The 12,085-nt window shown below is 50.5% G+C and overlaps 5 protein-coding genes across 5 annotated transcripts; 2 read left to right on the top strand and 3 right to left on the bottom strand.

Annotated features, from left to right (window-relative positions):
* Positions 1-299: 299 nt before the first annotated feature.
* Positions 300-2,785, bottom strand: MGYG_08487 (hypothetical protein; the record flags this gene model as incomplete). The annotated part of the gene is made up of 5 exons (XM_003169533.1): positions 300-1,685; positions 1,780-1,912; positions 1,978-2,264; positions 2,332-2,601; positions 2,678-2,785. 5 exons carry the CDS (start codon positions 2,783-2,785, stop codon positions 300-302), a joined length of 2,184 nt encoding a protein of 727 aa, XP_003169581.1.
* A 1,202-nt stretch (positions 2,786-3,987) lies between these two features.
* Positions 3,988-5,112, bottom strand: MGYG_08486 (hypothetical protein; the record flags this gene model as incomplete). Its single annotated transcript, XM_003169532.1, has 4 exons — positions 3,988-4,047; positions 4,076-4,374; positions 4,401-4,817; positions 4,845-5,112. 4 exons carry the CDS (start codon positions 5,110-5,112, stop codon positions 3,988-3,990), a joined length of 1,044 nt encoding a protein of 347 aa, XP_003169580.1.
* Positions 5,113-5,871: 759 nt separating this feature from the next.
* Positions 5,872-6,247, top strand: MGYG_08485 (hypothetical protein; the record flags this gene model as incomplete). The annotated part of the gene is made up of 2 exons (XM_003169531.1): positions 5,872-6,112; positions 6,177-6,247. The coding sequence occupies 2 exons, from the start codon at positions 5,872-5,874 to the stop codon at positions 6,245-6,247; spliced, it is 312 nt and encodes a 103-aa protein (XP_003169579.1).
* Positions 6,248-7,562: 1,315 nt separating this feature from the next.
* MGYG_08484 (guanine deaminase) lies at positions 7,563-9,212 on the top strand (the record flags this gene model as incomplete). The annotated part of the gene is made up of 2 exons (XM_003169530.1): positions 7,563-7,914; positions 8,002-9,212. The coding sequence occupies 2 exons, from the start codon at positions 7,563-7,565 to the stop codon at positions 9,210-9,212; spliced, it is 1,563 nt and encodes a 520-aa protein (XP_003169578.1).
* Positions 9,213-9,539: 327 nt separating this feature from the next.
* MGYG_08483 (choline-sulfatase) lies at positions 9,540-11,451 on the bottom strand (the record flags this gene model as incomplete). The annotated part of the gene is made up of 2 exons (XM_003169529.1): positions 9,540-10,910; positions 11,038-11,451. The coding sequence occupies 2 exons, from the start codon at positions 11,449-11,451 to the stop codon at positions 9,540-9,542; spliced, it is 1,785 nt and encodes a 594-aa protein (XP_003169577.1).
* Positions 11,452-12,085: the final 634 nt, after the last annotated feature.

Genomic DNA, 12,085 nt, shown 5'->3' with positions numbered 1-12,085 from the left:
TACGATGCCACCAGTACGAGTACCTACCTCCTATTTAACTAACAGGAGATAAGGATTTCGCAGTTAAAATCCCCAACTGTAAAAGTACGAGGCGCACAATCCAATCCACACATGATCCATCTTCCACTCTGTTAACTATTTAAGTCAATTTATTTAACCATCTAACTACGCAATGGAATGGATACAGTCTTCCAATAGAGATGCACATGAAATAGGCGATGGCTAAGGAACGGCTGTTGGCTATTCCTAACAACATAACCAATATTTTCTCCCAGCCCCTTTTTTTCACAACCAGACCTTTAATACAGGTTCTGGTTGAATTCTCTCCAGTTTTTCAGAGCCTTTTGATATTGAGACTGCTCTTGCTGCAACTCTGCGCGCCTCGCGAAATTGCGTTCTCCGGCAATAGCTTCGAGCTCGCCACAGCTGAGCTGGAGGAAAAACCCGGCGGACACAGTGCGAATTGGGCAGCTTGGGCCTAATGCGTGCCTCTCGACAACCTGCATTGCCACATTGTCGACAAACCGATTCAGTGCAATGCGGTAGTAGGATTCCAACCTCGCGCGGACGTATAGGATTATGCTCAGTTTCGTTGAAATGCTCCCGGGTCCACCGCTCTTCGGCGTGGCATATCCAGAATCTTTAGCTTCAGCGGTTGATGATGATGATGTCTTCTCTGTGTCGGTATCATCTTGGACCGCCGGCTCTTGGAGGAGTATTTCGCCTCGCTGTCGGTCAGCGTATTGATACTCCTCCATGAATATGGGATTATACGTGCTCAAACGCAGTTTCTGATTATCATTGACAAGTTCCGTCAGTGCCGCATCGATCTGTCGGCTCCAAGCTTCCACGTCTTTTTCTATTGCACGGTTCACTTCCTTGCGGGTTTCTTCCTCTGGAATGGCTATCTTCAAAAGGATGTTGTAGCATCCAGTGATAGAATCTCTGACTTTCTCAACAAGCTCCCTCGAAATACGTTCCCAATGGGCTGACTGTTTTCGGAATATGTTTTCCTCAATGTTAGGATGAATACTTCCAGGAAGACTTCCGGCCTGGCAGATCTGGGCTTCTTTCCATATCTCGGAGTACAGACCGTCAGCTGTTTCAACCAATGCTTCCCATACGGTCGGATCCGAGCTTGCATGTTTAAGGTTGATCAAATCTTGGTGGTAGCAGGTAAAGTGCAACGCCATCGTTGCTGTTCTCATGTCTTTGGAAAACTTGTCAAGGTGTTTTTGCACGTTGAAGCGCAGCATTGCTTCAAGGCTATCCGATGGGATGTCTTCATAACGGCCTCGTAAAGCTGCGTCGGCCATTTTCTGCATGTCATTACAGAATCCTTGGACGTATAGTTGTTGGGCCAGCGGAGTAGTCCGTTCCTTTCCAAGTTTCTCAAGCTCGGCTTCACATCCTTGGAGCTTCTCACGGATTTCATGAAGGATGTGAGGGATGCTCTTTTGAAGCTGCGACCGACGCTCTCTGTCAACATAGGCCATTAATGACTTGATTCCCGTCCTATCGCGTGGCACCCCTGCCCATTCTTCCTTACTAAACATCTTTGCTTCCTTCTCATCACGCTCGGCATCGCTGATACCGCTCTCTTTTGGTGTTCTGTTTCGGAGCCCAAACCAACCATGCTTGAGATGGCAAACTGTGGACAGTTCATTCCGTAGAAGTTTGATCATCTGAATCCATCAGTCAATGCGGTCAGAACAGCAAAAATTTCGGGAGGAGAGAAGTTCAAAGGGGAAGAAAAGCTGCCTGGAATGCCATACATACCCATTTATCTGACGTTTCTTGTTTCCTGTCACACTTGGTAAGGACCCCGATTGAACGCTCTTGGAGCCCAGGTATCTCTTCGATCAGTCTGAAAATCCGTTGTCGCTCAACATCGACCGGGTCTGCGACAACTCTGCTCTCTAGTTAGTTGCCGCTCACTGCTCTTGATGTGTTAGTTAACTGGCGGATTTGACTAACATGACAATGTTTCTCTCGTTGCTCAAGTACGTGCGCACCAGCCCTTCCGCTATTGTGGCATTAGTTCGTGGGCGCAGCCGCTTGTCAGCAGCAGTCGATCCATCTTGCCCTTGCCCTCTATTTTCTATCAGCCCAGGAAGATCTATAATTGTCCAGTGCATCTCATCTGGGCCAGATCGCTCAATATACAGAGTCGCATCACTAAGCATCAGTTGCGAGGAAGACGTCGTGTGTCCATTAGGCTTGGATGGCGAGCTTTGTTTCTCGCCAAATATCGCTCTGGATGCCTGGTTTCAGGTCAGAGACCCTGTGTGAAATTGGAAAATGTAGAGCCAGCAAAAGACGTGTTCTCACCTCTTCCACGATTTCCTTCATTGCCTTGGGGTTTAGTTCTTCTCTTTCCATAAGAAACAGCTTCGTCCGGCTTGTCAGGGCGTCGTCAAATTGAGAGACTGGTCCGGGAAATATTGTAGCCCTGATGGTGGTTTTCTTCACCCGGGTCTGCCTGAACGAGATCTTTATGGGAAACCGTGTGCACATAGTTTCATCAACGGGAAATGAGACCTCCGTGATGGCTTGAAGTACAGAGCTTTTACCGGTGCTTTGATCGCCAACCACGACAAGCTTTGCAGATAACCCATCAGCATCAGCATCGGCTTGCTAATGAAGCTCCTAGAGGGTGTGGAAAGATACTGCTTACCTCGGGAAGCTCGATGTTGGTATTAACCCCAAGCTTATAGAGGTCATCCACGAAGGCCAATTGCTTCGAGCTCTCGACCCCAACGAAGTGACGAATTCCTTGCCCCATGATGGAAGATTGTGAGCAGTGGCACTGGCACGGGCACTTTTGCGTCCTATACCTAAGAAGCAAAATGTTATGGAAATGCTATGGAGATGCCACGGGATATACTGGAGCGTGCCCTGGGTATTTAAGTTGGAGTAGCCTGTCTAACTATCATGCTACCTGGTAACAACGGACTCACAGAACCCATATTTTCAGACTGCACTGCCCTGCCGAGTAGCATTATCTTCATGCAAAGAAGGGGAGGGGGTAGTCTCAGGCGGGCCCCAGGATGCTCTAAGCGCCCATTCGGGAGCAGCGTACCAGAACAAGACAAGGCAATGGATGAGTCCAGGACCAATCAATGACCAATTCATTAGCAGATGGTTCAACCCATTTACCCCTTTCTATCTAGCTCCGTCGCAATGCCTCGGACAGTGGAATCATGTGTGGTGTGATGGGGCTGATGCTAGGAAATGCTATGCACGGAACGACCCTAAATGCATTGATGCATTGTGTAACACATAGTTAACGAGTTACCCTCTGGCCCTTTCAGATCTGCCTAGTTGACGCCGCAGAGAGAGGGGCTACTGCACAATTTTTCTTCCTATGTAGGGATTTGAACTATATATAGGATGTTTCATAGTAGTAGCGTTTAAGAGGATCGCTGTGACTGCCTGCTGCGAGTTGCTTATCACACATCCGGGGTAAGGATCCTGGCAAAGAACCGACAACCACAAACTTTCCCCCTGCTATCTATCGTATTTTACCTGGAGCTGCAGCTGCATCATCAATTATCTATGCCCCCTCTATCACCAACAGTTACGGTAGGCTGCTTATTGGCCGTCGCTCTGGCGGGGGTGGCGTAGCCCTTGTCCCCCCTAGGGATCTACACTTGCTTGCCAAACGCTGGATGTGCACGGAACCGCGCCTACATCAGGGGTTTGACGACTTGGGTAACCATTTACTAAAAATAACGAGCCAAACTTGAGAGAGAGATGGTGGGAAGAAGGCTTAATAGTTTAAGCTTGATTAAAGAGAATACCTAACCAGGGACACCATCGCTTCTTTCAACAGGATAAATGAATAGTCATAAACAGAAACTTTTATAGAATCTGAGCAGAAACGTTGTTTCCCCCCCACTGCTCAATTTTCAGACATATACTTCACCATAAAAATAACCTGTCTGGTTGAGTTGGGTTGAAAAGACACCGAGGAAGTTGCAATACCTAGCTGGCATTGAGTCGGGTCGCAAAAGTATGCATCACAGTCGAGTATAGTCTCAATTTCTGTAAATCATGGATATAGAAGATAGGCACGGCTCACATCACCATCTGCTCCGTAAGGTATGCCTAAGGGCACGAAATTATTATCGGACAAGGCGAAGACAAGTCTTCCTGAGTCTCCTGGGGCAGAGAATGGGTCGTCTGGGGCTGTCCATTTTACAGACATGTAGAAGGTCCTACTCTCGCCCTGCTCAGGGGTGGACAAAGAGGAGCCCATTGACGAGAGCGAAGACGACAAGGATGAGGACCAGCCAGCCAGCGTAGGCCGTGGTAATACCTGCGAGTGACCATGAGTGTCCTCACGAGTATTCGTCAAAAGGCCCTCCGTAGCTCCTGTACTAGCACCATACTTGTACACAGTAAGGGGCCATTCACTCGTAACCATTCCCTAAGTCCATCCGGATCTATAGTAGAAGGACTCCTTATAGCATGAGCACCTGGTGAGAGCCCAAGGATTGCATGGCAGTTCACTTCTCCTAGTACACAAGGGAGAGGAATATCGGCAATGGTAGAGGGTATATCAAGGAGGCAGATCTCATCGAGAGCGGAGCGGTATATCCGCCAACGGCTTCTAGCGACCGGTCTTCCACCAATGCGTTCAAACTGGTTGACTGTTGTTAGCGTCACGGGGATCCCATCGATATTAACATAAAGTGTCCTCCCTGTGTCACCGAGAACATGGCCAACTGTTCCAATGGCATGCTTTGTTTCCAATCCCGTATCCAGCGTTATGATAAAGCCAATTGTGCCAAAGTTCACGGTGTCCGGGTTGACTGGGCTAGGTTCAGGAAAAAGCTTACCTCCAGATCTAATTCCCAGCGTATCATTTTCGAGCACGAAATTGTTAGGGTCATACTCAGATTCCTTGAGAGAGAATATCGGCAAGTCTGCTAATACTGGAGGGAGTTTTGGGCATTGATCACGCCAAAAGAGAATTATTTGTCCGTGCCCATCAGCTGCCCCGCTGGCATAGTCAAACTCCTCCGTTAGACTAGAGTTAGGTAGTAAATGTTGGAATCCATTGGCTATACGACTCGCACTGAGATACCCAAGGATTCCTTGGGGCATTTAGGCCTTTTTGTCCCTTGTAGTCCAACAGTAAATAAGAAGTCAGCACTTAAGGCAAGGCTATCATGGATAACTATATAGTTATGGTGCGACCGACCCTTTGCAATCACTTTCCCTCAGAATGATGATAATACGGACCAGAACACTCTCCTAGAGTATCTGAGCGGCTTCCATATCCGTAAGCCAGTCTTCTTTGATAAACTGGCGAACGAAAGCCGGTCGCTGGTCTAGTTGCAAGGAAGCCGAGTCCTGCATTTCTTGGAGTATAAGGCGTAGTTGGGCATCAGTGAGTTTGAGCCGTAATCTGATGTCCCGTTTTACGCGTTTTTGAAAGCGAGGTTTCAACTTGCTGAGTGGGGACGGCGTAACTATCGGCCATCATAGGGTAACTAAGGAGAGAAAAATAAACCTTTCAGCAAGGTATAATATAGAAAGCAGGGCTTGACTGGGATACCAGGCACTGTAGCGAAGCAACGATGATGATGATCAGGCTGATTGTGATGATGAAGGAAGAGCAGGAGTCGTGGAGTTCACGTATCTAGGTAACTGATACCTAGTTATAGCATCACGTGATTAAACAAGTACCCAGATAGCAACTCGATGACGCGAAGTTTGCCCTAGCGACTGCCAGTTAGTTGGTTACCTTCTACTTCTTCTTCTCCTTCTTCTTTTCGCTTTTCTGATAGCTTTCTCCAAGGATTAAATACCACCTGGTCTGCAAAATAATATAACTACAGACCGCAACTACAGATAACTACAATGGCTCCCTTAAAAAGGAGAGTGAAAGCCACCTCCGAATCCCTATCAAGCGAATTTTCCGGCTCCCCTGCTCTGACTCACGCTACAAGCAATCCTAGTGTGTCCTCTCCGCCATCTGACTCTAAACCCCAGATCATGAGCAAGGAAGACAGGCACCAGGTGTTCCAAGAGCACCTCAAAAAAATAGAAAGCATGACGCAGGAGGAGTTGGTGGAGTTCCTGAAGAAAGCTGGTCATTGGGGTAAGTCATATAGGTATCTACTAGTTAACACATTCTGTTTATCATCTAACCAACTGGATCATAGATAGGAACCCGGGCATACCATACGACACTGACGATGATACTAAATATGAAAAGGGCGAGAAGATCGCCTAACCTGACCTGCTATGCTTCCATCTCTAGTCAATCGGGCAATACCCCCAAGCATAACAAATTTCTACATCCTCTACAGTACTCTAAGCGTAAGTTTTGCTTCTCCTGATACATCGTCGGCTTTTCCATTGATAACTGAATTAGTACTATGGCTTGTCCCCTCCGAAGCTCTGGAAGAGGAGAACCCCTCAGACTTAGAAGTCCTTTGGCAAGATGGCGTGGGTTTATGCACTGCTTCCTGTGTTCATGTTGCATCTCTTACTGCCGAGCGAGTGGAAACTAGAGAGACCTGGCACCGAAGGCACAACACTAACTACTTTTCAAGGCAAGTTCACTCTATATTCGAATATCGTTCTATGCTAACAGATAACTATTAGAGCCCCAAAAGCCCAAGTTTCGTCCAGTTTGAACTTTCCATACAGGATAGTTTCCTGTGCGACAAATGGAAATCGAAATATTAGTTAACTACTAATATTAAGTCCTACTAAGTCCACTAACTACCAGATAGATAACTACACAAGGACTTACTTATCCAACAGGCCTTCTTCGTCTCTGTCCTAGAGCACACAAGCCTTCTACCTTGTTCCCAGGCATAGCTTTGTATATGCCATGAGTAAATGGTCAATGAATTATCACTAGAAGTTGGAGAGTTATAAAGCTTAAGATAAAGTGGTAAAAGAGTAGAGACGTAGTTACTTAGTCTCTCTTATATATTAGGCTCTCCTTACCGACTTAGCTTGCTTAGCTAGTTACCTAGTTAGTTAACCCAGCGGAGGTCGCCGTCGTGTCCTTCGCCTGCTTTCGTGACAAGCAGCAACTCGACGGCGTCCTTGGGATGCTTTGCTTGACCTCGACCTTAGCCATGACCGAACAGGCTGGCTCGAGACAGGAACGAGCTCCTAGATGGCCGCAAGATAGAGACGGCTTCGTCTGCTGCTTGCTCTGGAGTGGCTTATTTAACTAGCAGTGACGTAACTAACAGCGACTTGCGCATCGCCGAGTCTCGCGCAACTTCGCCGCCACTAGTTATTTAGTCGGTTCGTCCAGCCGGAGGCCACCGAGAAGTGATAAGAGAGGAGAAGAAAGAACCTGGGATGCGCCGGTTGAGAGGAGCTATATAAGCAACTGCCTTATAACCTCCCTATACTTAAGTGCGACATCCCCGTCCCGGCCTGTTTCTGTGCATCATCGATGGCGTGTCGCCCGGAGAGAACCGAGAGACTAAAGGGACCAGAAAGGCCTTCCGCGACACCATAAACCAGACGACTTAACCAGTGTATATCATCCTATCTAGTTAGTGGTTAACTACCTAGTTATCATGGGCGAGATCTCATCGGTGGCTGCGGCGAGATGCCACCGCTTCACGCTCTACCACGGCACATTCATCCAGCTCCCGCGCGAGCCGACCGCCCCGGCGACCTCGACGACCGCCCCGGCATACGATCTGCTCGTCAACGACGGCGCTGTCTGGGTCGATAACTCGGATGGGCGCATTGCCGGGTGTGACTGGGCGGTCAGGGGCCGGAGAGAGCTGGACGAGCTGGCCGCGCGCATGGGATGGAGGCTGGCCTTCGACGACAGCGAGGTGGATGGCTCTGGAGAGACAGTGGTAGTCAGAGTGATACAGTCCAGGGCAGACAGGAACGGCTTCTTCTTCCCTGGCTTCATCGGTAAGACACCCATCACTTATATAACTATATAACTACAGCTATGCATCCATGTTTGTCCAACGGCTGAAAGCTAATGAGGTTGAACAGACACGCATATTCATGCACCTCAATACCCAAATTCCGGAATCTTCGGATCAACGACTCTGCTTGACTGGCTGAGCAAGTACACATTCCCGATGGAGGCGTCGTTTGGCGACAAGAACGCTCCCGATACGCCTACCACAAGAGCCCATACAGTTTACAACGCCGTCGTGGCCCGGACGCTGTCCCACGGCACCACGACGGCCGCATACTACGCAACCATCCACGTCCCTGCCACCAACCTGCTGGCCACCATCTGCCATTCCAGGGGCCAGCGAGCGTTCATTGGCCGAGTATGCATGGATAATCCCGACACCTGTCCTGACTTCTACCGGGACGAATCGACAGCTGCCATGGTGGACGCAACCAAGCAGTCAATGGCCTACATCCACCGTCTGGACCCGTCAGGCACGCTGGTCAAGCCCATCATCACTCCTCGGTTTGCCATCTCCTGCACCGCCAAGGCACTCGCTCGGCTAGGTGACCTTGCTGCCTCTACCGACCCGCCAACCCACGTACAGACTCACATATGTGAAAACGAAGACGAGATCCAGGCCGTCAGGATTCTGTTCCCGGGCTGCTCGACGTACGCAGAGGTATACGACCAGGCGAAGCTCATCACCCGTCGCACCGTCCTCGCGCATGGAGTACACCTGCTCGAGTCTGAACGAGCGCTTATCCGCAAGAGGTCGGCAGGGATATCCCACTGTCCGGCATCAAACACCTCCCTAAGCTCTGGCATGTGTCCCGTCCGCGTCCTGCTCGACGACGGCATCAACGTCGGTCTGGGTACAGATGTCAGCGGAGGGTACAGCCCAAGCATCCTCGAGACAGCCAGACAGGCCTCCCTCGTTTCTAGGCTGGTAGCATGTCACTGTGGGAAGGACGATGGGCGCCGCAACAAGCTCAGTGTCGAGGAGTCGCTGTATTTAGCCACCAGGGGCGGAGCCAAGGTGTTGAACATGCAGGACGAAGTTGGTGGGTTCGAAAGGGGGATGTTCTGGGATGCGCAGATGATTGAACTTGGACCTAGCATCGAAAGTGACCCGAACAGGATTGCTGTTCCGGAGATGTTGGATTTGCAACATGCCAGCAGAGTGTGCGTGTATGGATGGGAGAGCTGGGACGAGCGAATTGCCAAGTGGATGTGGACGGGCGATGACAGGAATGTCAAGGCCGTCTGGGTTGGTGGAAGGCTGGTCCATGGAAGCACATAAGTCCCTGCTACATTATCTTTTACTCTTATCATATACCTGTATTGCTACATTTCTTGTCACATTACTTGATATAATGAAACTGGATAGAACTCAAACGGGATTTTGCATGATTGTTAATACTTCTTCATTCGGTAACTATCCAGGGGTAGTGGCGGTAGTAAAGTTAACACCTTATTCTTCATTTTTGAACGCAGAATCAACACAATCCCACCTCAAGGCTCGTTATCTTATGCTAAACAAGGTAAAAGAGAAAGAAAGAAAAATCGTGTTATCGTAGAAGTCATTAATACATGCAGAGTGAGATACCCGGAAATATGAGATCAGATTCTACTGAGGACGGTACTGCACTTCGCGGCCAACGGAGACGGGGACATGCAGGCGGCTGACGGTTTCAACATCACCCAAGGGGCCTTTACCGTGGTTTCGAATGAAGACGGAGCTTCCCTCGACGATGTGAGTGTGGTCCCAGGTAGTGACGCGCCCCTTGCTGAGGGCAGAGTAGACCAGACGTCTTCTGCGCTGGGAGTTAAGAACCTGCTGCTGGATCCGGTCAAAGTCCCAGCGGGTATGAACTTCTTGCAAGAACGCCTTGAACAGAGAAGTAATGTCGTTGGTGGCCGTGGCCGAGGTGATCTCTGCGGCCGTAGGAGCAGCGGCCTTTTTGCCTATCACGGGGGGACTTGGGACGGAGCTGAGAGCTGACGGGGCTGAGGCAGCCGCTGGGTTCTTCAGCACCGGAGGGGATTCGGTGGGAGGCGTAGGCAGAGCAGCAGGGCCAGTGACGCCGCTGGAAGAGTTGTCCGAGAGTGCTGGTAGTGCCATGTTGGCGACGAGGTTGGTAGACTCAGTCGGATCCTGCTCGACGTTGTAGAGCTGCGGAGGGTCGATGGGCGAGTAGACGAACTTCCAGGGGCCTCGACGGATCATCACCAGCGGCGCCAGCGTGCCCTCGCCCATGTACTCGCCCAGCACGGTGTCTGTCTTCTCTCCGGGAGCGTCGTCGTCCGCAAGGTACGGCATAAGCGAGACGCCGTCGATGGGCAAGCCAGGATACAGCGAGCCGCCGGTCATGGCCACGAAGGTCGGCAGCAGGTCCATCGTCGAGACATTCTCCTTCACTCGCTTGGGCTTGAAGCGTCCCGGGGCGTGCACGAGCATGGGGACACGAGCCGACATCTCGAACCAGGACATCTTGTACCACATCCCTCTTTCGCCAAGCATGTCTCCATGGTCGCCGGAGAAGACGACGATGGTGTTCTCGTCCAGGGCACAGTTCTTCAGCGTGGTCAGGAGAGCCCCGATCTGGGTGTCGACGTAGCTGCAGGCGGCAAAATAGGCGCGGCGAGCGGCGCGGATACGCTCGTCTGGGATCTCCTTGCCCAGGAGGCCAATTATCTTCAGGATGCGGAGGGAGTGAGGATCCTGCTTGGCATGGTCGAGGGCCGCGGTCGTGGGCAATGGGATGTCGACGCCTTCGTAAAGGTCCCAGAACTCCTGTGTCATGGCATACGGGTCGTGTGGGTGTGTCATCGAGACCGTGAGGCAGAACGGCTGGTCCTTACGGTGCCGGGCATGATCGTACAGGTACTGTTTGGCCTTGTAGATAACCTCATCATCAAAGTCAAGCTGGTTGGTTCGCACACAGGGGCCGGCCTCCATCACAGAGGACATGTCATGATACCAGTCTTTGTGGACATCCTGCACCAGTCAGCATATATATATATATATACATAGTCGGATAGAAAAGTCACAGTAAGCAGTAAGAGTAAGTCATTTATAGAGCTTGTCTCTGGTCTCTTCTTTAATGTTACTGATAAAGACTTACAGGTTCATCCCAATTCACAGACCAGCCATAATCACCAGGATAGATGTCACTGGTCAAGCGCTCCTCATAGCCATGCAGCTGGTCCGGACCACAGAAGTGCATCTTGCCGGACAGAGCAGTGTGATAGCCCTGGTCTCTAAGATAGTGGGCGTACGTGGGAGTGTCTGCGGGGAGGTCACTGGCGTTGTCGTAGCCTCCAATGCGAGAAGGAAGCTGGCCAGAGACCATGGTGAAGCGAGATGGCGCACATAGAGGTGAGTTACAGTACGCCGAGTCGAAGACGACGCCCTCTTTAGCTAGACGGTCGAGATTCGGGGTCTTGATGACGGAAGATGAGTTATAGATGGACAGCAGAGGGGCAGCCATCTGGTCTGCCATGATGTATAACACATTCGGCTTCTTCGATTCCGCCATAGTGGCCGTCTTGTTAATAACTACCTGATACAGGAAAGCTGTGGGGGTCGTTGGTTAAGAGAGAGAGAGAGTGTGTGTGTGTGTGCGCGAGAGAAGACTGGCTTAACGCTGCTGGAATGGGTATCAAAAGGAAGAAAAGAACGGCTATGAAGAGGATAAGTGAATAAAGCCGGAAGGGAATGAAGTGAATGAGAGATGAAGAGATGAAGAGATGCACAAGACGCCTTATATACACTCGAGGCCTAAGTGGAGAAAGACGATGAGCGAAGGGAAAAAACGCCTTATTCGTGGGCCTCATGGTGGAAGAAGCTCCTCCTCCTGCTTCTCCTTCCCCAGAGACCCGCAGCAGCCGCCATAATATGTGGCTAGATGCAGCAAAGAGGACGAGCCAGCTATCGGGGAAAGACGAGACGACCGACCAAACCAAGCCCACATCCAGTTTAGTGGCAAGAGATGGAAACCCGCCCAAGACACAGAAGACGAGACACAGCCATTGCTCCGTATAGCGTCAGATTGCGTGACGGGCAGCCGCTTGACAAGGCCGATCGGTCGATCAGAAGGCCGTTGTGAGGTCCTTCTGCCCCTTCTCTCACTTCCCATTGACCTCGCCAACCCAGCTAGCTACCCGTGAGTC

This window comes from Nannizzia gypsea, genomic scaffold, assembly GCF_000150975.2.
Source record: "Nannizzia gypsea CBS 118893 supercont1.9 genomic scaffold, whole genome shotgun sequence".
Lineage (NCBI taxonomy): Eukaryota > Fungi > Ascomycota > Eurotiomycetes > Onygenales > Arthrodermataceae > Nannizzia > Nannizzia gypsea.
This window is presented reverse-complemented; position numbering and strand designations above follow the sequence as displayed.